This window comes from Megalobrama amblycephala, linkage group LG2 (genome assembly GCF_018812025.1).
Source record: "Megalobrama amblycephala isolate DHTTF-2021 linkage group LG2, ASM1881202v1, whole genome shotgun sequence".
Taxonomy (NCBI): Eukaryota; Metazoa; Chordata; class Actinopteri; order Cypriniformes; family Xenocyprididae; genus Megalobrama; species Megalobrama amblycephala.
Window position 1 is genome coordinate 16,434,193 of NC_063045.1, and position 25,470 is coordinate 16,459,662.

The 25,470-nt window shown below is 36.2% G+C and overlaps 2 protein-coding genes across 2 annotated transcripts; one reads left to right on the forward strand and one right to left on the reverse strand.

Moving 5' to 3' along the window:
- Positions 1-44: 44 nt before the first annotated feature.
- scamp4 (secretory carrier membrane protein 4) lies at positions 45-6,434 on the forward strand. The gene is made up of 7 exons (XM_048183101.1): positions 45-553; positions 955-1,052; positions 1,168-1,296; positions 1,779-1,935; positions 2,023-2,124; positions 5,696-5,813; positions 5,953-6,434. The coding sequence occupies exons 2-7, from the start codon at positions 1,046-1,048 to the stop codon at positions 6,133-6,135; spliced, it is 696 nt and encodes a 231-aa protein (XP_048039058.1). The 5' UTR covers positions 45-553; positions 955-1,045; the 3' UTR covers positions 6,136-6,434.
- A 1,228-nt stretch (positions 6,435-7,662) lies between these two features.
- On the reverse strand, positions 7,663-24,422 carry si:ch211-129c21.1 (uncharacterized protein LOC563087 homolog). The gene is made up of 15 exons (XM_048183102.1): positions 24,080-24,422; positions 20,345-20,687; positions 18,518-18,663; positions 18,340-18,402; positions 18,116-18,214; positions 17,699-17,798; positions 16,943-17,053; positions 13,722-13,873; positions 13,446-13,618; positions 13,174-13,333; positions 12,149-12,371; positions 11,805-11,920; positions 10,978-11,132; positions 9,454-9,506; positions 7,663-9,379 (listed from the first exon to the last, which is right to left on the reverse strand). The coding sequence occupies exons 2-15, from the start codon at positions 20,454-20,456 to the stop codon at positions 8,661-8,663; spliced, it is 2,382 nt and encodes a 793-aa protein (XP_048039059.1). The 5' UTR covers positions 20,457-20,687; positions 24,080-24,422; the 3' UTR covers positions 7,663-8,660.
- Between the last annotated feature and the right edge of the window lie 1,048 nt (positions 24,423-25,470).

The window sequence follows — 25,470 nt, forward strand, 5'->3', positions numbered from 1 at the left end:
GTAGGATTGGTCAGATGAAAATAACAAGTCACAAAGTTATTCAGTGGAACTCACAGCTTTGGCTGGGGTTTTTGTTTAGCGAAACACTCTTTAAGAATTGAAGTGTTTTTTTGTTTTGTTTTTTAAATAAAACTGTTGAGATGTAATGATTCCGTGTTTTTGAAGAGGCTTGACATGTTTAAAGATTGATATTTGAACAGCTAAGCACAAACGTCAGAAATTCCGCAAAAGATCTTGAGATAAAATTCCAAAGTACGAAAATATGTTCAAGTTTCTAACAAAAACAACAGAAAGGTGTCATATTTTTTTCATTGCCACAAGGCAGGGAAAATGGTAAATATTCTAGTCACAAGCGCCAAGACCACACCTTTGATCAGCTTGTGATGGGGCTTGTAGTATTCAAGAGTTACAACTTCCGTCCGCTACGTGCAAAACAGGCCGCGTTTAGAACTACATTTCCCAGAACGCTTCCAGTCCGCCACGTGATCGCCAGGATTCGCAGACTGCAGACGGACGCATCCCCATCAAACTATTTAACGGTATCGTCAGAAATGTAAGTCTGAGGTTTTATTGTATTATGAAGCAACTTTTTTAAGCATATGAAATACCATTTCTGTTTTGCGTAGATGTGGTATAGTTTGACTGTTGATTTTCCACTGCAGTTGTGCTGAACAGTGCATGGTTAGCTGCTGGCCTGCACTATGTTTTCCAATATCAGTAATGCTGAAAATACCGTGAATTATTATAATCAACAACACATATTTAATACAAAGTAAACAAACCCTAAATCTGTTATGATCTTATGTGGCGTGTACAACAAAGAGTTATTTATCATTTTGCTTAATGTACTTAAGTTTTGTAATCAGAATTAATAGCTGATTATTATATCCTAAAATATATATAAAAAAAAAAAAAATGTTTTTCATGTTTTTAAGATATCTGTGTTTCTTTTAGCACTGAAAACATCAGTATATCAGTTCAGAGAGGGAAAAGTTCTTTAGCACCAGAAACATCAACATTTTCCACCTTTTCTCAAAATTGAGAAATGACAGGTAGGTCAGGTTTGGTTGGTATATAAAAACTATAAATGTCACTGTTTTTATCCAATTTTTGGACCCTAGTTATTGCTGTGGTTAAAAATGAATAACTTCTCATTTTGCCTTACAGATCGAACGAACAACTTCCCTCCTCTGCCGAAGTTTCTTCGCATAAAGCCATGTTTTTACCAGAATCTGGATGAGGAAATTCCGCAACCCCACCGCCAGCTTGTGCGTCGTGTTTACAATCTTTGGATGTGTGAGTAATCTTAACTGGGAATAGTTGGGTTTCAGAAGTTCCTAAGTTTGACTGAAGCAATATGTACGAATTTTGCAGTAAAATATCCAAAAACCACTAGGTCAGTGTTATATATTTTGTTCACTTGGGTACTTACAATATCCCAAATGTTTCCAACTATTTGTAAAGATTTTTTTGCAATTTTTGAGAAAATTGCAATTTTAACCAAGGCGCCGGGATGTGTGAGGAGTCGCCTGTCAATTGCATCATACCCGCGTTACCCTCGGTTTCTGGTTTTATTTTGTAAAAACATGAACGTGATTTCTTCCCGAGTCCTATCCCTATTGTTTCCACCAGCCATTGAGATGGAGACCACATGTCCCAAGATTCTGCGCTCAAACATGCCGCCATCAAGCTACGCCTTTGTTTTGAATATGCCTCTAGCGGACAGAATTATTACATATTGCACCTTTAATCTGATGACTGGTATTCTGTTTTTTCAGTATACTCTATCACACTATGTGTTAATGTGGTGGCCTGCCTAGCCTGGTGGGCCGGAGGTGGTGGAGCGATCAACTTTGGCTTTTCGCTCCTTTGGCTGCTGATTTTCAGCCCATGCAGCTATACCTGCTGGTTCAGGCCGCTCTATAAAGCATTCAGGCAAGGAAACTCTTTTCAGGAAAGACACATTTGCTGAGTTTGATTTTTCACTTCGATTGAACTGTTGTTGTTTTTTTGTCTTTTCAGGGCTGATAGTTCCTTCAACTTCATGGCCTTCTTCTTCATTTTCTTCCTGCAATGTGTTCTCGCCTTCTTCCAGAGTCTTGGAATATCAGGTTGGGGTGCATGGTGAGTAACAATGAATTGTTAGGATATTCAATATTTAATATGAGTTCAGTTCACATAATTTGTAGCTTAATTACCAATTAAAACGACAACAAATACTAATAGATTACATCCCATAAGTTAAAAATCTTCAGTTTCATGATGACATAACAGTTTAAAAGAATTAATGTAGGTGCTTTAAAAAAGTAATTTTGGCCTTTCAACCCTTTAGACACTTGCACCATTCACACTACTGTTCGGAAGTTTTTTGTTTGTTTGTTTGTTTTTTAATTAATACTTTTAAGTTTTAACACTTTTCTAAAGTGAAATGCGAAGGTAACCCACACTCGGAATTTGTCCTCTGCATTTAAAGGGTTAGTTCACCCAAAAATGAAAATTATGTCATTAATGACTCATCCTCATGTCGTTCCGAACCCGTAAGACCTCCGTTCATCTTCGGAACACAGTTTAAGATATTTTAGATTTAGTCCGAGAGCTTTCTGTCCCTCCATGTCCATAAAGGTAATAAAAACATCATCAAAGTAGTCCATGTGACATCAGTGGGTTAGTTTGAAGTTTTTGAAGCATCGAAAATACATTTTGGTCCAAAAATAACAAAAACTACGATTTTGTTCAGCATTGTCTTCTCTTCCAGAATCCTTTCCATTGAACTGATTCCAATGAATCCTTTCATCTGTCGCCGTGGTTGTTTTTAACGATTAGGACATCCGCGACATTTTGAAGCATCGAAAATACATTTTGGTCCAAAAATTACAAAAACTACGGCTTTATTCAGCATTGTCTTCTCTTCCGGGTCTGTTGTCAATTCGCGTTCACGACTCCGCTTCTTCTTCTTCTTTCCTGTTTTACGGCGGTTGGCATCCAGCTTATTGGTGCATTACCGCCCCCTTCTGCTCCGGAGTGCGGTTCACGACTCTGCAGTGACGCTGCTGATGTAAGACGCTGCTGACGTGTTATCTAGTGCGCCCGAGCTTCGTTTACAGTCTGAGGAAGACGCACGCTGTATTCAAGCTATTCTACATTGTTTGTATTTTGGTATTGCTATATTTTTTAAAATGGTGCGTAAGTGTGCATGTCGCGGATGTCCTAATCGCCAAAAACAACCATGGCGACGTAAAAGTGCATTACCAACGCCAACAGATGAATGGATTCAATGGAATCAGTTCAATGGAATCAATTCAATGGAAAGGATTCCGGAAGAGAAGACAATGCTGAATAAAGTCGTAGTTTTTGTTATTTTTGGACCAAAATGTATTTTCGATGCTTCAACAAATTCTAACAAACCCACTGATGTCACATGGACCACTTTGATGATGTTTTTATTACCTTTCTGGACATGGACAGTCTACCGTACATACGTTTTCAATGGAGGGACAGAAAGCTCTCGGACTAAATCTAAAATATCTTAAACTGTGTTCCGAAGATGAACGGAGGTCTTATGGGTTTGGAACGACATGAGGGTGAGTCATTAATGACATCATTTTCATTTTTGGGTGAACTAACCCTTTAATCCATTCAAGTTAGTGCACACACATTAGGAGTAGTGAACACACACAGGGCAGTGGGTAGCCATTTTTGCTGTGGGGCCCGGCAGGCGATTGAGATTACCGGAATTGAGAATCGAACCCGCAACCTTTCAGGTTACCAGTCTGACTCTCTAACCATTAGGCCACGACTGCCCCTTAAAGGGTTAGTTCACCCCAAAATGAAAATTCTGTCATTAATTACTCACCCTCACGTCAGTCCAGACTTTCGTTCATCTTCGGAACACAAATGAAGATCTTTTTGATGAAATCTGAGATATGTCAGTCCCTCCATTGACTGCCTTTGCAATGACCACTTTGACGCTTCAAAAAGTGCAGAGTGGTTTAGCCCAAATCTTCTGAAGAGACTCAATCACTTTTTATGATGAACAGATTTCATTTAGTGATTCAGCGAACATAAGCAGAAGCTCGACTGGACCTGAATGACACCCAAGAGCAAACCTCTTGCGTAAGCTCAAACTTGCTGCATAAACAATGAGGTTCATTCTCGTGTTATGCAGCACGTTTGAGCTTCCACAAGAGGTTTGCTCTTGTGTGTCATTCAGGTTCAGTCAAGCTTCTGCTTATGTTCACTGATCAGTGTTTACATGTGAGTAAAAGCCTAAATTAAATCTGTTCATCATATAAGGTGATCGAGTCTCTTCAGAAAATTTGGACTAAACCGCTCAATTCATATGGATTAGTTTTCTGATCAATTTATGAACTTTTTGAAGCGTCAAAGTGGTCGTTGCAAAGGCAGTCAATGGAGGGACTGACATCTCTCAGATTTCATCAAAAAGATCTTCATTTGTGTTCCGAAGATGAACGAAAGTCTTATAAGTGTGGAACAACATGAGGATGAGTAAATTATGATAGAATTTTCATTTTTGGGTGAACTAGCCCTTTAAGTCAATTCCACTGACTTAATCACTGATTTATATGCATAAGAATGAAGACAGGAAACAAATTCAAGTGAATTTTGCGAATTCAACTTACATGAAGATATGTGACCAACAGAATATTGAAACATCACACCTTGAACTTTTAGCTGAATTAAAAGAATGCAAACTTTAAATCTGCAGCGCTGCAGTGGAGTAACTTGTGTATTTTCACATAATGGATATATTACATGTTGAATTAAAAAAAAAGAGATGCTGCGGAGTGTGAAATCATATTACGACTATTGCAGTGTCCCTAGAAACATTTCAAGTCTGGTTTGACCACGGCTTTATTCAGCAAGAACGCATTAAATTGATCAAAAGTGAATCAACTCCACTACTACATAAATTTATCTACTAACCATTGAGAAACATCCAGTTTCATTCTGTAAGTTGTAACTTCTTCCTGAGTCTCTCTATCAGTGTCGACTCCAGTTTGAACAATATAAGGCTGAATACTGTTACTGACAATCGTAATTTTGGCAGCTTTGTTCTTGTTAAGCAACCAAAGCTCCACCCTCTTTTGGAGAGTGGGTCGGGAGCAGCAGCTCATTTGCATTTAAAGGGACACAAAAAAGGTGTGTTTTTGCTCACACCCAAATTGGGGCAAATTTGACAAGCTATAATAAATGATCTGTGGGGTATTTTGAGCTGAAACTTCATAGACACATTCTGGGGACTTATATTACATCTTGTAAAAGGGGCATTATAGGTCCCCTTTAAAAATACAGTCAAATAGAAAGGAGTTATTTTAAATTGTAATAATATTTCACAATATTACTGTTTTTAATCAAATAAATGCAGTCTTCATAAGCAGAAGAGACTTCTTTCAAAAACATTAAACAAATCTTACCGACGCCAAACAGTAGTTTGTAGTCTACTTTACCGCAACTGCGTTTTATTTTTTGATAATTAATTGTGACGATCAAAACGATGATATATTATTGTTATTTATTCTTAATTTTTAAAAGCGATCATTTTGTGGTAATCAACATTATTATTATTTAACAAATGTTGTGGATTGAGCTTAACTTTATCAATAAAGTTAATCTTTGTGTGGCCATTTGAATACTTCCAATGATGTTAACTCACTATTTTTTTCTCTCTTCGCAGTGGTTGGATTGCCACAGTGATTTTTTTCAGCACAAACGTAATCTCGGCTATATTCATGCTCATCTGTACTTTGCTCTTTACCGTAGTTACGGTTCTCATGGGGCTTGTCCTCATCAAGGTATGATTTGCACATACACGCAACCCTTAACTCACCATTACTTGCGTAGCTGATGCACAAAAATAACTGTACTTCAAAGAATAAACCTTTAAATCAAAACAAAAGAGCATTGTGTCACATTAGTTTTGTCCCCTCAAAGGTCCATCGGCTATATCGTGGTGGAGGAGGCAGTTTTCAGCGGGCACAGGAAGAATGGAGCACGGGTGCATGGAAGAACCCCACTGTGAGAGAAGCTGGATTTAACGCCATCTCTGAAACCGGCCCAAGCCTGCCTCAGTATCCAGCCGCTGTGCCCAACTACCCGGAGAGCGGACCCTGGTGATACCTTTTCTGAACTACAGATGGAGCAAGAGTACCACTGTTTGTCTTAATGTTAAAGGGGCAGTTTGCAGAGGGACCTTACCCAATATTTTTGTGCCACTTCAGCCAGATCACGGACTTGTGAATGGTTATTTTGCATTTGTACAATCTTTTTTTTTTTTTTTTATTGCGAAAAGATTGAATGTTAATCACTCCTCAAAGAATGTGTATAAACATAGTTTCTTTTCTTTTGAGCTATCAAGAGTAGATCTCTTGAACACTTTAATGCCGATTTAAATAGAAGTGAATGATGATCGAAAATGTGTCAAACCCCTGTTCTGGGTACAAATACTGACAGAAACACTAACCAGAAGGTTAAATGATCAACCAAAATAAGCAAACTGCTCCTTTAAAGACATCTCAACACATACTACTCTCAAGCTGACAGCAAAATGGTGGAACATTAGTACAAAAATAGCAAAAAATGGACACTGTAATATTACATTGATGAATTGATTTCCATTCATCTGAGCCTTGATTTTTCATGTCATTCCATTGACTTGTCTGAGAATGAAAAGAATAGTTGCGTATCAGATTTTTAAATTAGTCCATCTTTAAAAGATCATGTAAAAAGAAATTGATAGGAATGCACACACACGCAAATATATATATAATATACATATATACACACTACCGGTCAAAAGATTTCAACGGTAAGATTTTTTAATGTTTTTTAAAAAAGCCTCTTCTGCACACCAAGACTTCATTTATTTGATTTATTTGAAAGAGCAGCATTTATCTGAAATAGAAAGGTTTTGTAGCATTATCGCTACCGTTCAAAAGTTTGGGGTCAGTAAGAGTTTTTTTTTTTTTTTTTTTATGTTGCAAAAGCTTTATATTTCAGATAAATGCTTTTCTTTTGAACTTTCTATTCATGAAATAATCCTGTTTCTTGAGCAGCAAATCGGCATATTAGAATGGAGTAATGATGCTGAAAATTCAGCTTCGCCAACACAGAAATAAACTGCATTTTAAAATGTATTCAAATAGAAACCAGTTATTTTAAATTGTAAAAACATTTCACAATATTACTGTTTTTGCTGTATTTTGGATCAAATAAATGAAGCCTAGGTGAACAGAAGAAACTTCTTTTAAAAACATATAAAAAAAAAAATCTTACCGTTCAAAAACTTTTGACAGGTAGTGTGTATGTATATATATATATATATATATATATATATATATATATATATATATTACACAGTCACTTTACTGTTTTAGGGAAAGTGAATTTTGAGAGGGGAAAAAGCATGTCCAAGTGTTCTTTTCTAAATCATGGCAGCTTTTCTATTTACCTCAAGACATTCGTTCTTGCATCACTTCCAAATCAGTGCTTTTGCAATTACATTTTTACTTGGGTTAATTATTCACTTAGACTTTTAAGATTCACAAGCATGAATTAAATGTCTTTGTAAATGGTATGATCTGCATATGACACGCCCCTTTTATACACTGCAGCAAAGCATTGCAGATTTTTTTTTTATATATATATCTTTGACTGAGAACGTTTCCTTGCAAACACACCTTGTGCCTGCTGTCTTTCTGTTTAAAGCTTTTTCACATCTTCGAAACGAAGACCGCCTTAATTCTTCATGCATATTAAGCATGTGTGAACCAATAGCTTTCGAGTTTCCCTCAAGTGCTACAACTTTTAATTGGTGGATGCGGCTATATCCTGTGCTATTTTTACTACTGGCGTATAAATATGCATTTCGCATTTATTCTTTGTTTCATCTCACTGTGTTTACAGTTGTGGTTGGCTGGAGGCTAAGACACTCAATTTTAATATGTGACTTTATCTTTGGTCCCCTTTGCTCAAGATCTCCCTCCACAGAGCCACAGGAGGTTGATTTTGCAAAGTTCGACAACTGGCTTTGTGTAGCCAATGTATTTAACAGTCCTGCATATGAAATGTGACTGGAATGGCTCTCCAACTTCAGTTCAATAAAAACATTCCTTTTCAGACTAAAGTCGCTTTTATTGCAGTCACTCCCTACGTCTAATGCATACTTCCCTTCTGAATAACAGGAGAAAAGCGGTACATGAAATGAGTAGCATGTCCGAATTCATAGTATTAATTGAGGTAAAACAGGAGAGGGAACAGACAATGTTATAAAGAAGTGTGTGCTCGAGTACAACACCGGGTCACGGCACCAAATAATACTGACTTACTATGATTGCGTTGAGATTCATACAGTAACGACATAGCCGAGGTGATGAGAGAGTGAATGTCCTGAAGATTTTGCAAAGTTTGTTCCTCAAATGTAGTAGCTACTTGAATAGTATGCAATTTCAGACACAGCTGGTAGAATGTTTTACCTTCATATTTCGAAAAAAAATTTGTTTTTTTTTCATATTTATCTACATCTTTAAAATAGGCTTTGACAAACTTTTAACTTTGCTAGTTAAAATATTAATTTTTATTACATTTTTTATTATTAATAAAAAAATAAATATGTATAAAAATGACATAAAAAGAATCAAATCTTAAATCTCAGACTCGTCTGTAATGTACTTAAAAATATGAATGTCCGTTGCCGTATCCCCATTGACGGTATTCCTGTGGAAGCTGGTTGCTTCAATATTACTGTTTGTTGTGACACACAACCTGACCATTTGCTGTTTACTGTCCACAACATCATTTCCTGTGTGCATGTATTCCCTTTCTGGAAGGTTCCTGTGGCTTTTGATCGGTTGTCTTCCACAGCACATAAACGGAGAAATGTGGCCCATGTACAAGTTCCAGATAAGCAGACAGGCCATCATAACGGATATCACGGCCAGCGCCACTTGCATTACTATCCATTTATTCTCACTGCTCTGATTTGTAGCATATGACGGAGACTCTTCAGTTTTATGCAAACCTGATGATGTCGTGTAGCTTTCAGGAAGGACTCCCAATGTGGTCTTAATCTTATCTGTCACATTTACTGGTAATTGTTCGCGTAAGTCATAAACGGCCAGTGTTTGGGCGTACTGTCTCCCTTTCGCCCGCTCGACTGACGTGCAGGTATAGCGTCCAGCGTCAGCGGCTGAGGCGTTGGAGATAAGGATGCCATCGCTATAAATAGTATACTTCCTGTTTGAGTAGGGGAGTGGCTTCCCAGCAAAATTCCAGTTGACCTGGGCCAGGTTAGAGTCTACTCGACACAGCAATCTGATGTTGTTTCCCAACACCAGGGAGTGGATCTTTAGTTCCACGGTAGCTGATGACGGGAAAATAATGTTAAATAAAGCCCTGATTTTAATGTTGAATCAGAAAAAAAAAGTTACTATATACCTGTTGTTGGGCATCGAGTGGCATCCCCGTCTTTCAGGCTTTGTATCAGATTACTAAAATGCAAAAAGTGTGACGTTAACTGTCGGCATATGTTTATACGCACCTAAATATAGTCAAGCACATATTAGATATGCAAAGTGGTGGTTAAAGGAATGATTTACTCAGCCTCAGCTACAAAAAAAGCTAAAGTTGATGAAATATTTTTTTATTGTTAAAAGGTGCAGTAAGCAATTTCTGAGAAATGATGTTAAAAGTGGATCGGATTGAGCACGACACACTTTTAGCCAATCATCAGTAGGGGGCGTGTCCACCCATGATGGGGGAGGAGAGAGAGTATGCAAGAGGGAGATTTGAAGAAAGACTGTAGAAAGGAAGATGGCTAAGAGACATTACAAAAGAGAAAAGGTCAGAGGAATATCACTGGAAAGAGAATGTTTATGATCAGGCAAGAGCTTTAGGACCCGTGTTAATATTGGAAAAGCTTTCCAGCACTGGAGAGACCCAAGCGGGAAGGCCTGAACTAAAATTATTGATGTCCACATTGTGTATTGCAACTGTTCAGATCCGATTTGTGTGTCCATGCCGCTCTTTCATTTTCCGGAATATCTGCATTGGTTTCTATGGCAATGACATTGCGTTGGTAGGTATACAGCAAAAACAGCAACAACAAAAGCAGCATAGAGGTGTTGTCATATTTACAACATGTGCAGCCACCTCGCTGGACTACCGCATCTTATGAACGGCTTTATTCCGTGCTGTCGTCTCAAAACATGTCTCCGTTATATTGCCAATTTCTGCTCATCCGGCACTTTGCAACAACACAGCCTTCTTTCAGCAGTGAATTTCTACATTTTTCTTATAACAGTGTCTGATGTTTATGTTCCACATCGCTTGAAGAAGTCACATAAGCCACATGAAATCCAATCAGAGCAGTCAGACTCAAACGGATTTCCAGAAATGCAATTGGAATAGGATTTCAAATCACAAATGAAACGGATGTAAAAATCGCATTTTATTGCTGAATCTGATTGAATTTCAATCAGATATGTACAAAAATCAGATCAGCACTGACAGTGTGAACATAGCCTATGAGACATCCGCTCTTTGGGGGCGGAGCAATAAAGGGAGGGGTGCGTTTGTTTGGGTAGATTTCAAATATCAACAGCGTTTCTCAGAAATCACTTACTACACCTAAATCTTAACATTTTAAAAGATTGCATATAAAATGAAATAAATAAACCCAAAATGTAAGTTATTTGCTGAAAAACAAAATGAGTTTAATAAATATACAATTTTACTATATTAGTTACAGTGAATGGGAATTCAGAAGACTCATAGTGAATATAGTGTACGCGTACGAGACACTTTTAAGGTGTTTTTCTTTTTTTGTCCTCCTTGGAGTTTGATAGCCCCTAGTCAGTATATGCTTTTGCTGTATGAAAAAGAACAGTGTGAACATTCCTCGAAATATCTTTTGTGTTGGCAATTTTGATATGCGATTGTGCTTGTGTGTGAGGGTCTTACCCTTTTGCATCCTCAAGTGATCTAGAGCACCGTTGAGCTGTGGCGTCCCAGGCACAGTAAGGGTCTCTGGCCAGCACACAGTCCAGACAGGAAGAATAACGACTGCAGTTGCTGACGGGCATCTGGACAATCCCAGACGCAGAGCCTGCATACAACTGGACCAGACAGACAAGTTCATGATGAACGATGCAACTAAATATTCCTTTGGCTTTCTAATCATTAGCAATTAAGAGTCATTACAAAAATAATAATGTAATTATGAATGACTCGTTATTTATTCAAATAAACACACAAGTGTCTTTAAGGACACAAACAAACAAACAACGTGACCATGTAGTTTGATTCATTAACAACTAACCGGTTCTTATCAATGAATCAAAAACATATAGTGCAACCAGTGTAGTAGCCCAATTCCTGAAATGAATGATTCATAGAACCAGTTTTTAGTTGAAAATTAAGTTCCTGGTTTGTGTACTTTACAATATACAGCATTAGGAGAGAATATCTTTCATTTGGAAACAAAATGGACATTATAACTTAATTATACCCAAATGAATCAAATCAAATCGAGATCCTGTGAATTTAAATATAATCAAATCGGCAAATACATTAGCAGAAAAATAATCTCTTTCATATGGAAGCAAAACGAAATTAGAATTGAATTATAACAAAATGAATCAATCAAATTGAGAGCCTGAGAATCTGAATATAATCGAATCAGCAAATACATACAGAAAAATGAACATTAGAACTGAATTATGCCCAAATAAATCAGAATATAACTGAATCAGCAATTTTTGATCTATACCAGCCCCAGTTTTGAGTACCTGATTCTGGTGAAGTCGTAGGACGTCAATTGGCTCAGTGTTCTGAAACAGTTTTATTTCTTCAATTACGTGCATTTCTCCATCATAGTTCACTGCTTTCTGCACATAACCATTTTCTGATGGAAAACAGAAAAGAATTGCACTTTCACTGCAAAAGCAAAATTTTACATCCAGCTTTTCAACGCTACTTAACTACAAAAAAACAACAACAAAAAATTCAATAGGTTGTAATTCAAACAGCTCTGTCCCAGGTACAATTAACATTCCTCTGAATGACAGTTTACACACACCCTCTAACCGACTTTAAAGAGCTGCTCTGCCCTAGAGGCTAACAGGCATCTCACCTGTCCCGACAAACATCACAGGATAGGACTGTCCGTCCGATGCAGTTACGAGGTCTACGACAAGGCGGGTCAACAGCGGGCCTCTCTTGAGCAGCAGGGGCTTGCCTGTGATTGGACGGACGGCGTCGTCCATGAGAGGCCGGTCTCGGATGAACTGTAGGGTTTTATCGGGGAGGTCCAGCGACCTTTCTATTCCCATAGTCCTCGCTGCGTTGTTGATGCACTGCGAAGATTGCACATGAAAATAAGATGGATTTTTTGAAGAAAAAATAAATAAATAAATATATTTTAAATGTTTGGTACCCTAGCAAAAAAAAAAAATACTATAATTTTACAATAAATATGCCCCATTTAAATCATGTTTTTGGATAATATCAGTATTCTCTGACATCATAATCTTGGTACATTCTGGTACATGGTAGTTTTTAATTATTTTTTAACTATTGTAACATATTAAAGGTGTTATAGAGGATGTTTTGTTTTATACATTTTTGCAATATTACTTGAAACTGTCTTTACTAACTGATAAAAGAGTATTTATTAGGTGCACTGAAAGGAATAATATCAATATACATCATCTGTGCACGAGGTAGGGCCTTAAAAACATCAGCCAATTGGCCCTCTGGCTTGTCAATCACTGCCATGACGTTCCTTGTGAGAGACATGCGTGCTCTAGTAACTTTCCACACTCCACAGGCGCCGCATGCAATGTTTTTGTCAGGAGACAGGAGTAACAACTGCAGATTATGAGTTACCTGCGGTGAGTCCGACATAATGAATCCACTAACACGACACAGCGAATGCCGGTGGTAAACACTCGTGTTCCAGTACTCATGCACGAGTTTTGGGAGGCGTTCCCTCGAAATGAGCTGTGAAGGAGGGGGGGTTGATCTTACACATGCGCTCATTTCAAAAACTCTTACTGAGTTTTTGGTTTCTCAGTCGTCGAAAACATCCTCTATAGCACCTTTAAATATTACATACATCCCCTTAAAGACTCTGTAAGACTAATAATGACCACTCACAGCTCCAGGTCGGGGGACAGGAAGCTCTCCGCTGTACGTGACCCACTTCACATCAGACATTTCCACGGACACCTCCGTCTTAAATTTGCCACGAGAGAACACCTCACTGATATCGGTTACATGAAATGCACAAACAGCTGAAGACTGATCTGTTGAGCTTCTGCATACACAAACACAACTGTGAGCTGAACGAATGAGTGAATTCAGATACAGAATAGAAATAAATGTGTAAAAAAAAAAAAAAAAAAAAAAGACTGCAAGACAAAACTTACGATTGAGAGGTGAAGACAGCATAAAAGACACTTTTCCTCCATTTCTTGTGGCGGACATGGAAGACGTCCTGTATGACGTAGGGCAGACTGGGTTCAGGGACAGAGCAGTCCAGACGAGCCTTCAAGAAGGAGGTCCATTTCCTCTGCAGGGTCCTTAGACCACCCACATCGCCCTGTAGAACAGGGAAAAATTACAAAAGTCTTTACAAGATCAGTGCTAAATATGCTAAATCCTTCTGTTTGCACCACTTCTGTTTGGGATCAGCGAAGTGTTACCTTGCAGACTCTGGCGACACGCGACACCACAAGCTTGTTGTAGAAGTCGTACTCCACGGCGTTCTCACTGAAGAACATGTAGACTTTGTCATCGTCACCCTCAGGACTGTCCTCACTTTCTGGGACCACGTCCATGTAGACGAATCTCGGCTCTTGAGTGGGTAGAGAAATGTGACTTTTCACTTTGTTCAGAGCAGTGTTGTTATTGTTAACTAAAACTAAAATCATTTTCTGTAACTAAAGTAAAGCTAAAAATAATATAGAATATAAATCTTACATTAAAAAAACATATTAAATTAGAAAGGTTTCTACAGAGCCCCGCACATGACATGCAGGTAAAAAATAGAAGACTAAATTGTGCGCACACATAACTAAGTCGTTCCCTCGATTTGCTAAATCAAGCGCACAATTTAGCAAATCAAGGGAACTAAATAGTAAATTGTGTGTGCGATTTAGCAAACTGAGGGAACGAAATAGTAAATCGTGTGTGTACTTTAGGGAATGGAGGGAACGAAATAGTAAATTGTGCATGCAATTTAGCGAAGTAAATAGCAAAATCATTCATGCAATTTAGCAAATTGAGGGAATGAAATAGTAAATTGTGCACGCAATTTAGCGAACTAAATAGCAAAATCATTCACGTGATTTAGCAAACTGAGGGAATGAAATAGTAAATTGTGTTTGCGCTTTAGGGAATGAAATAGTAAATTGTGCACGCAATTTAGCGAACTAAATAGCAAAATCATTCACGTGATTTAGCAAACTGAGGGAACGAAATAGTAAATTGTGTGTGCGCTTTAGGGAATGGAGGGAAGAAATAGTAAATTGTGCACGCAATTTAGTGAACTAAATAGCAAAAACATTCACGTGATTTAGCAAACTGAGGGAACGAAATAGTAAATCGTGTGTGCACTTTAGGGAATGGAGGGAACGAAATAGTAAATTGTGCACGCAATTTAGTGAACTAAATAGCAAAATCATTCATGCAATTTAGCAAATTGAGGGAATGAAATAGTAAATTGTGCACGCAATTTAGCGAACTAAATAGCAAAATCATTCACGTGATTTAGCAAACTGAGGGAACGAAATAGTAAACTGTGCACGCAATTTAGCGAACTAAATAGCAAAATCATTCATGCAATTTAGCAAATTGAGGGAATGAAATAGTAAATTGTGCACGCAATTTAGCGAACTAAATAGCAAAATCATTCACGTGATTTAGCAAACTGAGGGAACGAAATAGTAAACCTTGCACGCAATTTAGCGAACTAAATAGCAAAATCATTCACGTGATTTAGCAAACTGAGGGAACGAAATAGTAAACTGTGCACGCAATTTAGCGAACTAAATAGCAAAATCATTCATGCAATTTAGCAAATTGAGGGAATGAAATAGTAAATTGTGCACGCAATTTAGCGAACTAAATAGCAAAATCATTCATGCAATTTAGCAAATTGAGGGAATGAAATAGTAAACTGTGCACACAATTTAGCGAACTAAATAGCAAAATCATTCATGCAATTTAGCAAATTGAGGGAATGAAATAGTAAATTGTGCACGCAATTTAGCGAACTAAATAGCAAAATCATCCATGCAATTTAGCAAATTGAGGGAATGAAATAGTAAATTGTGTACGCAATTTAGCAAACTAAATAGCAAAATCATTCACATGATTTAGCAAACTGAGGGAACGAAATAGTAAACTGTGCACGCAATTTAGCGAACTAAATAGCAAAATCATTCACGTGATTTAGCAAATTGAGGGAATGAAATAGTAAATTGTGCACGCAATTTAGCGAACTAAATAGCAAAATCATTCATGCAATTTAGCAAATTGAGGGAATGAAATAGTAAATTGTGCACGCAATTTAGCAAACTAAATAGCAAAATCATTCACGTGATTTAGCAAACTGAGGGAACGAAATAGTAAACTGCACGCAATTTAGCGAACTAAATAGCAAAATCATTCATGCAATTTAGCAAATTGAGGGAATGAAATAGTAAATTGTGCACGCAATTTAGCAAACTAAATAGCAAAATCATTCACGTGATTTAGCAAACTGAGGGAACGAAATAGTAAACTGTGCACGCAATTTAGCGAACTAAATAGCAAAATCATTCATGCAATTTAGCAAATTGAGGGAATGAAATAGTAAATTGTGCACGCAATTTAGCGAACTAAATAGCAAAATCATTCATGCAATTTAGCAAATTGAGGGAATGAAATAGTAAATTGTGCACGCAATTTAGCGAACTAAATAGCAAAATCATTCACGTGATTTAGCAAACTGAGGGAACGAAATAGTAAACTGTGCACGCAATTTAGCGAACTAAATAGCAAAATCATTTATCAAATCAAGGGAATGAAATAGTTAAAGTAAATTGTGTGTGCAATTTAGCAAATGGAGGGGAAAAAATAGCAAAATCGTGCACGCGATTTAGGAAACCGAGGGAATTAAATAGTAAATTGTGTGTGCGATTTAGGAAATTGACGGAACAAAAAGTAAATTGTGTGCACAATTTAGCAAATGGAGGGAACAAAATAACAAAATCATTCACGTGATTTAGCAAATTAGTAAATTGTGCACATGATTTACTGTCATGTGCCGGGCTCCGTAGGTTTCCTGGCATTTTTTTAGTAAATTACTAAAAATTACAAACTTTACATAAATAATAAATTACTAAAAATGACTAAATTTAAGTTGAAGTAAAATGACTAAAACTGAAATAGAATAAAATATATTAGAAATTAAAGCTCTATAGAAATATTTTTAAAAAATTTATAAAAATGACAAAAGCACAAAATTACTAAAATTTAAATGAGAATGGAAATTATTAATTAAAAAAACCTCATTCAAAATATTAATAAATACTATGATAGCATAAAAATAATACTAAAATAAAACTGGTTTGACTGGTTAGACAATTTTCTAATACGTTAACACCCTCATTTTCAATTTTAGTTTCTTTTCTTTCTTTTTTTTAAGTAATTATCCAAAACAAAAGTTCAAAACAATCATTAAACTTAAATTTTAATCAGATTATATAAATAATATAAAAACTTCTGTTAATAAAACCAGCTATAAACTATAAAATAGGATATTTACACAAAGCCTTTCATCAATACAATTAGACCAATTTCATCGATACAATTAGACTAATAAAAGCCTGTAATTAGTCTTTGTTTCCTGGATGAAGTCTTGTCATCACATCCGACATACCATTGAGCCAAGAGCTCTTAAACACTGTCCGCAGTGAAACAGGAGAGGTGCGGAGTAGGACCGGCTCCGAACCGAGAAAGTTTAAGGACGTGGCAGAATACAGGTCTTGATCTATGGCAAAATAAATTAATTAATTCAAAATAAATAAATAAATAAATATATATATATATATATATATACATTTTTTCCACAATACTTTTAAAGAGCCCCTACTATGCTATTTTAAAAAGTCCCTAACTTTGTTTTGGAGGTCTCCTACAATAAGATTACAATTTTCTCATACATTCACCTCTTTTCTCAGAGTCTGAAAAGAGTTTGAATATTCAGTCTCTCTAAACTCCTCTTCTCTGAGAGCCTACTCTGCTCTGATTGGTCAGACGGCCTCCATTACCATATCTGATTTTCAGCTCTGGATCTTCCTTAGTGCTTGATAAACAGTAATACGGACAGACACTGTTCACGGGCAGCCAGTGAAGACCATAGTCTGGCATTATGCAAATTTGTTACATTGTTACATAGGTTTGAAACAACAAGTGAGACTGGAATTGCTGATGACTCATTTCAGCAGTTCAGAATCTTTTCTTTCTTTTAAGAGACAATAACTTAATTTGTCATGCACTTTGCATTTTTAGACATTTGAAGACCTTTTACATTCACAAACAGCTATATTATACACTGCATGAAAGGTAATATTCGAAAGAGCATAATAGGGTCGCTTTAAACTGCTAAAAAAAGCTGCACAGACGATATACATACCAACCATGACAGAAGAGGATCTCTGGAACGGATCGAAAGGACATTTCCCCCTCCCATCTTCCTGCTTTCCCTCCAGCTTCAGCTGCCCGTCACTGTACGTCTGTTCAAACAAACGCAATGAACGCAATGTTTTTTTATCTTGTTTTTCAAAACTATGACACTAGCGCTTGATGGATCACATGAAACCCGACGTTCCGAATCTCATACCAGGAAGAAAGTGATGGATTACAAAATGCAAACAGTGAGTACAATGACTGTAAAAAACAATTATTTAATTTTGTTGTCTATTTTATTTTTATTTTGTTGAACATTTTATTTTAAATTATTAATAATAGAAATATAGAAATTTTGTAAATATAAAAATTCCATTTTTAAATATTTTTTTAAAAAACATATATTGTTTTTCATGTCACTTACTATGTAATCGCAGGTGGGGCTAAAGGCGTTTGTTCCACACACGTACATCACGCCGTCATTCATTTGATGCAGCATCCGTACATAATTACGACAGTCGATCTGAAAAGGTGATCAATCAGATTTTTATATCATATAGAAAAACAACCTCCCTTGTTCAGAGTATTTCCACTGATGTGTTTATGTGTCTTTAAGCATGTGTGGCAGTTACAGAGATCTTTACTCACGTCAGGATGTTTTCCTTTGGAGGTGCACTCCTTTTGTTTCTCCTCTGTAACCTTCCAAAGCACCTGAGGGGTGGAGAGAAATCAATACAGACTATACAGATGTGCTGTTTTGAAACAGGGTGAAAGAATTCTGTTATGTTGTTGCCAAGAGATAAAGGAAAGGAAATCAAACCGGCACCTTAGACTTGGCAACGGAGATATCATTCATGTCAAGGGCGTAGACGGCCTCTCTCGCCCCCAACACCAGCAAACCCAGATCCTCCATAATCAGCATTGTGGAGTAATTCCAAATACCGTCCTCTTTAAACGTGATCACATGGTTATCTGAGGACAAAAACATAAATGCGTGTAGAATAACAATGAGTTTTCTATTTGCCAAACACGAATATGGTCCAACTCTAAAGGAAGATGTTTGATCAGCAACCACAGGAGGTCAAAGTAAATATTTACTAATATATATATATGAACATGTAGGTAGTTTTATTTTTCATACATTTGCATTAGAGTGCAAAAGTGTCCACCCCCCTTTTCAGTGGTGCTGGTTCCATACGTATTTTTTCCTTTCATTTTTCCCATAGGGATTTTAAAAGTCTTCATTAAAGCATTATAGGCTTCTGAACCAAGCCAACCAGCTACGAGGTGAATCGTAACATTACAAAATTTGAAGAAAAAAAAAGTATTTTAAAACTGGACAAAAAGATAAAGGTACAAATCAATGGTTTTAGTGATGGAAAGAACTACAATCCCATGAAGCACTGTGAACAGCATAATCAAATTAAAAAACTATGGAGAAATATAAAACTACTCATTTAAAAATGTTGATTATATTTATAAAAACAATATATTTTAAGTTGATTTCAATATACATATATGTACACAAATATTTCAGTATTTTGAAAGCATAGGGAGATCAACTTGATTCACAGTGCTTCATGGGAGTAGGCAGAGATAAAGAGAAATTTTGGCACATTTTGCTTTTTTCGACTCTCTGATTGGTGGAATTTTCTGCACAGCATCATGGGTATTGTGGTTTTCACCACAAATTCCGCTGTTAAACACGATTATCTTAAAACAAAGTTGAAATAATGCAGGCTTTAACAGAAGCAAATACTATCGATTAACAACCTCGTAGCTCATATTAAGGCTGTCTTTAAATATTTATAATTTATCGTTAAAATTCAATTTCCCTATAAAGAGAAAATTAATAGGGTTTTTACTTCTGGAACTCGACTATTGCACTGTATGGGGATTTTCAACCCTGTTACCAAAATTTGGCGACATGTCTAAATACTAAAAATCCTTATTTTTGTAATTTAAAGTTTCTAGCAATAAACATAAAAGTTTATTTTCAAGTTCATAAAATAAATAAACATATATTTATTTACATTAAAAAACATCCCAGAATGTGTTGCAAGTAACAGGGTTACAAATTAAACTTCCACTCTACTAGTTTGGTACCAAATGTTATTTTGTAGTTATTGATAAACTATGAAAACTACTTTTCATAAAGCAAAATATTTGTTTGATAATATACTCTTACAATAACAGGGTTGACTATTGAGCTTGATGAATGTACTCAACACTGCAATTTGTGTAAAAATTAAGAAAATTGAACAAAATTATTTACTTGTCCTCCCATCATGTTGTAGAAAGTGTCCAAATTATGTCATTTTGTTTGGTGTCAAAATGTTAAAGAAATAATTTTTTTTGTAGAAGGGGGAAAATTATGTAGTAACAGGGTTGAATGGGGGACGTTTAAATATTTGTAGTGCACTTTTGATAGATTAATTCAAAATTGTGATTTACGTTGTCATATTATTTTAATTGTTAGATACGGTCAAAAAATTCAAGACTTCAAGAGGTGTCACATGTCAAAATCACAAGAATGAGTTGACGTACAGACTTTGTGTTAGATAATACTTTATATTTGTGTACTGTATTTGCTACTTATGCTAATATTTAGCTCACAGTTGTACACAATTGTAAACTCAACAAAGACTCTTACCTTCATATTGAATGGTTTTTCGGGGGGTACTATTCAGATTGCTCCATCCAGCATAGGAAGATGTCAGGAAGATGCCATACAGAACGATGAAGAACAACAGAGGAGAATACATGGCTTTGTGGTTCACTTGAACAAAAAAAACTATAAAATTATTACTTCAATATTTAGCATATTTAATAATCAGCTTTTAAGTCATGTTCATCCATGGTAGATTGGGTTATGTAGGCATCCGTATCCAATATAAACGTTTATCGTTTGAGAGTTTTTGTGGCCAAAATTGGTAGTCCATGATGCTGAATGCTGAAGGAGTGGAAATAAACCTTGTCCACGGTCCCGTCTACATCTGTAGAACAAAAACAGATGTTAAACAGATCTATTTCAAAAGACACACATTCATTTGATCCCACTTCCCAAATACGAAGATCCATCTGAAGACCTGTTCCTGCATGAAGTGCACTGAACCATGGATTTCAAAGAAAACTAAATCCTCCACTTAAACTCATCCCTTAGCAAACACCTCAACTCAAAGCTGCTTTACCTAAACATTCCTCGCAATACTGTATTTAACACCAGGAATTCAACGGTGACTCATTGTTGTTGAAAACAAGAAACACGGGTCGTTTTCCCACTCAGTTTGGGCTGGATGTGTGCAAGGAGGCAGGCTGAGGCATGTGTGGATTAGGGTGCAAGGATACCTGAAATTGTTGATGCCTGCGGCTGAAAACTCGCTTAAACACCGCTGCATGTTCACGTGATGCTGTGTGAGATAATTTACAATGTATGACATGTTTGAAATGTTTACATTCAAACGAGACACTCTTGTCTGTGTGTTCGATTGAGCAACATCCAAAAGGTTCAAGAACAAGAAATAACAACCTGAAAATAAATGTAAAATAGCTCATTTTTGGATGTCAGGCATGATAAGAGCTAGTTTTCTGAAGAAAATGTGATTGCTTGCTTGTGCAAAAAATAAATGAGTATGATTCTTCTACTTTGCCAGTTGCCCAATCAAAAACAGTTGTTAGTCAAGCAGAGAGGATGAATCAAATGATTCAGTTCACTGCAGACAGGCTTGCCGTTACTCATCAAATCGAATTAATGATGAGTAAGAACTTATTGGACATGCCTCTCCCTCCTGTTCACAACTAGATTTAGGCTGTGTCTGGAAACTTAGGCAGTGACTTGTTGCCTTGCTGCCTTATCAGGCAATGACTTTGCAGGCAGTGTTTGCACATGAAGGTACCTCACAAAACCAATTTCGGACAGACTTCTGAGGCAGCGTAACAGTTTAATGATCTACAGCAAAATAAAGCGAGCTTTGGTGAAAACTAATCAAATATTTAATTACTACACTCACTAGAAATGATATCAGAAGTGGAAAACAATGGTCAAAAATTTACATTTACACACAAACTGACCACCAACCGCAACTTTCAGACGCCATCTTTATTTTTTAAGCTCAGCTGTCACAGAATGGAAAGCACAGGATTGTGGGATATCAGAGGCAGCGAAGGATGCATCTGCTGCCTTCAAAATGCTATTCGGACACAGACTTAGTCTTGAACAGTTTCAAACAGATCCAGTTTTGCAGACTACTGTATATGTTGCCAACTGATATATTATAGTATGTAGTATTAACTGTATTATAAATACAGTATTATATACAATTATTAATTTTTATTATTTTTACATTATTTTTGTTAATTTTTTACATACAGTAGCATTAAATGTAAAATATAATAAATAAATAAATATTATTTTTAAAAGGTTTCAAATAAATTATAGCATTTTTGTTTTATTCTAAATACATTAAAACCCAACTTGTACATACAATTATTAAATATTGCTATTAAACTCAAATTTAAGCCTCTAGCATAATAGCATTAAATGTAAAATAATAATAATAATTCATAAAAAATTGTTTGAAATAATAAATCAAGGCACTTTTTATTAATTTTTTTATTTTATTTAAAAATACATTAGCGTAATTTGTATAAAATGACCTAAATGCAGTTATTTTATGATTTAAATTTTTAAATTAATTAAAATTAATTTTAATATCTTTGGGGAAATAAAGTAAAACAAAACAAAAGGTCAGGGTGATAACTGTCCTGATATCATAATGAAGAAAAAAGTTTTCATTAAAAGAATGAAATTCTTAAAAAAGTGAACCTTAAGCAGTTTATAATATTTTAACAATAACATTTTATTTTTATTAAGATTATTATTATCGTTTTAAAAATTTTATTTCATTATTTATTCTTTAACAAATTAATAAAAAATAAAAAAAACCTGAAAACAGGAAGTGATATCATTGACCGCTCATCTGATGACACATCGAGGGAATTACAAAGGTTAGAGCTAGAAAATCTATATCTCTTGTGTCATACTGTCTTTATTCAAATTTCGCAACTGGTAGTTCCAGCTTCAGGTATAAACAGAGGCCTTTTTAATTTAACTAAGATCATGGTTCCTGAGTATTCAAGGTTCAAGTTGAACTAGCACGATTTGTGATTTATTAACCTGCAGCCCTCCAATGACACTCCATATGTCACACATATTGCGAAACACTTTTACGTTGGAAAACACACCCAGTTTGGCCTTTGTTCGTTCAATTCACTAAAACAAATACGCTTTATAATTGTGAATGCTGGAGGTGGTATTCATCAGCTAAAGGTTAAAGCTCTTTGTAGAACAACAAAAACAGCAAAATGCTATTGTGGCACTACTATAGCATATATCCACAAACCAAGACACTAGAAAAATGTACTTAAACTAAAAGTGCAGGGAAGTGAGCAGTTGCATCACATGAAAACATGGGTAAACAGATGGGTGTAAAAGGGAACATTCCCTTCTAACGTTCAGGCAAGTCAGAGCAGGACTTGAGAAGCTGTTGAGTTGTTGTTTTATGTGTAATGTGTCACTTAAAGTACACTCAAAAATAAAGGTTCTTTATAGTTCCATGAAGAACCGTTAACATCCATGGAACCTTTCCGTTCCACAAAAGGTTCTTTATAGTGAAAAAGTGTTTTTTAGATGAATAAAATGTTCTTCACACTTAGAAAAGCTCTTTTTAAGAACTGTTCACTGAAAGGTTCTTCGGGGAATGAAAAATGCTTCTTCTATGGTATTACTATGAAAACCCCCTTTGGAACCTTTCTTTTTAAGAGTGAATTTCATTAGATAACAAAATATGTCTGTTTTCTGAGTTAATTTTGCAATGACATTTTTTGTGTTAATGTATTAAGTCAGTTCTTCTCAAGTTCTCACAGGTGGTTCATCTCATTAACTTATGATCTAACGTTTGACAACCACAAAGTGAATACTTTTCATCCTCATTATGAACAACATATTTAGTTTTATCATTTAAAACGCTTTACATGTGAGCTTCTGTTATCGTTCTTCAAAATGAACGCCACTTGGTATGATACTTGTATCTAACGTAATGACATTTTAAGCGTGATGGTCCAAATACTTGTGAAGCCATGTTGTCGTTTCTCTCTTCCTTCCTTTTTCTTGAACAATAATACATTTAGTCTAAGTAAACTGATGTCAACGTTAAAGTACAGTACACATGGATTCACAGTAAACCCTGTTTAAACTATGAACAAACTAATGCACCTTTACATGAAAGACTAGCGCCTAATTAAGTATTTCATCAGTAAGTCTTTCATTCTACTAAATTAGCCTAAACAAATATTATTACAACTCGCCCAAAAACCTAAATCAACTCACCAGAAATGCTCTTGAATGGCTGAATAAATGTCGCTCATGAATATGTGTAGTCAGTCAGCATGTCGCTCCGAGAGTACTGCGTCGAGTCTGACTGGGTGTGTGATCCACCCACACCTGCGACTGCACCTCCTGCTCATGAATCACCTGTCAGCTGCTTTCTTGACGCTTGGAAAATTATCAGATGTTGTAGTATTGAAGACGAGCCGTGTACTTATTCTGCCTTCACGTGCTGTAGGAAATAGTACATGAACGCCCTCTCAAGTCGTACTACTGGGAAATTCGGAGATAATTTTAAAGGCGCTCTAAGCGATTTGACGCGTTTTTAGGCCCAATTTTTTTTTTTTTGTCACATACCGCAAACATCTCCTCACTATGCGCTAGCTGCCTGTCCCCTGAACACACTGTAAAAAAAAAACGCGGTCTCTGTAGTCGCCACAAGCTCCGAAAACTGCAATAAAAACAAACTGGTGCAGCCTGGACCACTAAACATAATAAACATGCTCCAGCCAATAACCGAAAAGCAGCGTCAATACGCAAGCTACTTACATTCAGGGGTCAACAGGGTCTAGCTAGCCTCTGTTTTGTTTGACAACACTTCGAACGTCAACAGGAAGTTACTCCGCTCAGAATCGCTTAGAGCGCCTTTAAAACCCGAATTTTTAAGGGGCGTGTCAGCTGTGAGACTTCACTGTAAACGCCCAATGCTGTGATTGGCTTGCATCTTTCCATTTGAAATAGAGTGCCCCAGGGATGACGCATTTTTGTAGGCAAAACCCGGAAGCGAGTTAGCATTTTAGGACTTCCGGTTCCAACGCCGTAAAGTCTATGGGTTTTTTGAATGGGTTTTTGCTAAATCGCCCGAAATAAGGTCTGTGGTTAACAAAGCCTCTAAATACTTTCACGTTTTGATCTATGACATAAAACACACCAGTTATAACCCACTTGTGATTTTTTTAAACTTTTACTGTGTCTTAAAATCGGCGGTTGCTAACAAATTGCTAAAAGGGACTACTTCCTTTGGCGGGGACTTTAGACGCCATCATGACAAACAGGACATTTGGACAGCATTTCTCATGAAAAAGTGGATAAGTATTCATAACAGCACAGATCATAATCAGCGAGCATGTTTTTAAATAGAGTTGTTTTCTAAATAAAGTTTGAGGACGCTTGGTGGTGACGACATTGATCCGCGACCATGGTGTGCTGTAGTCCGTTTATAGCCTACTGTTAGCCTTTTATATCTGACGACTTTATTTAGGCTTCAAAATCTATAAATGTTGTGTTAACTTGTAAAGATTATCTTGATAGACAAAACATGTAAGTGTCATAACCCATATCTGACGACTTTATTTAGGCTTCAAAATCTATAAATGTTGTGTTAACTTGTAAAG

Bases quoted from the DNA above. Each gene is read 5' to 3' on its own strand.
- scamp4 (XM_048183101.1), top strand. The intron at 1,936-2,022 runs GCAAGGAAACTC...TTGTCTTTTCAG, and splicing joins CCGCTCTATAAAGCATTCAG to GGCTGATAGTTCCTTCAACT. The intron at 2,125-5,695 runs GTGAGTAACAAT...CTCTCTTCGCAG, and splicing joins ATATCAGGTTGGGGTGCATG to TGGTTGGATTGCCACAGTGA.
- si:ch211-129c21.1 (XM_048183102.1), bottom strand. From the start codon at position 20,456: ATGTATTCTCCTCTGTTGTTCTTCATCGTTCTGTATGGCATCTTCCTG. The intron at 12,372-13,173 runs GTGAGTGGTCAT...CAATCTTCGCAG, and splicing joins CTGTCCCCCGACCTGGAGCT to TGCATCAACAACGCAGCGAG. The intron at 11,133-11,804 runs GTACTCAAAACT...TGTCTGGTCCAG, and splicing joins TACGACTTCACCAGAATCAG to TTGTATGCAGGCTCTGCGTC.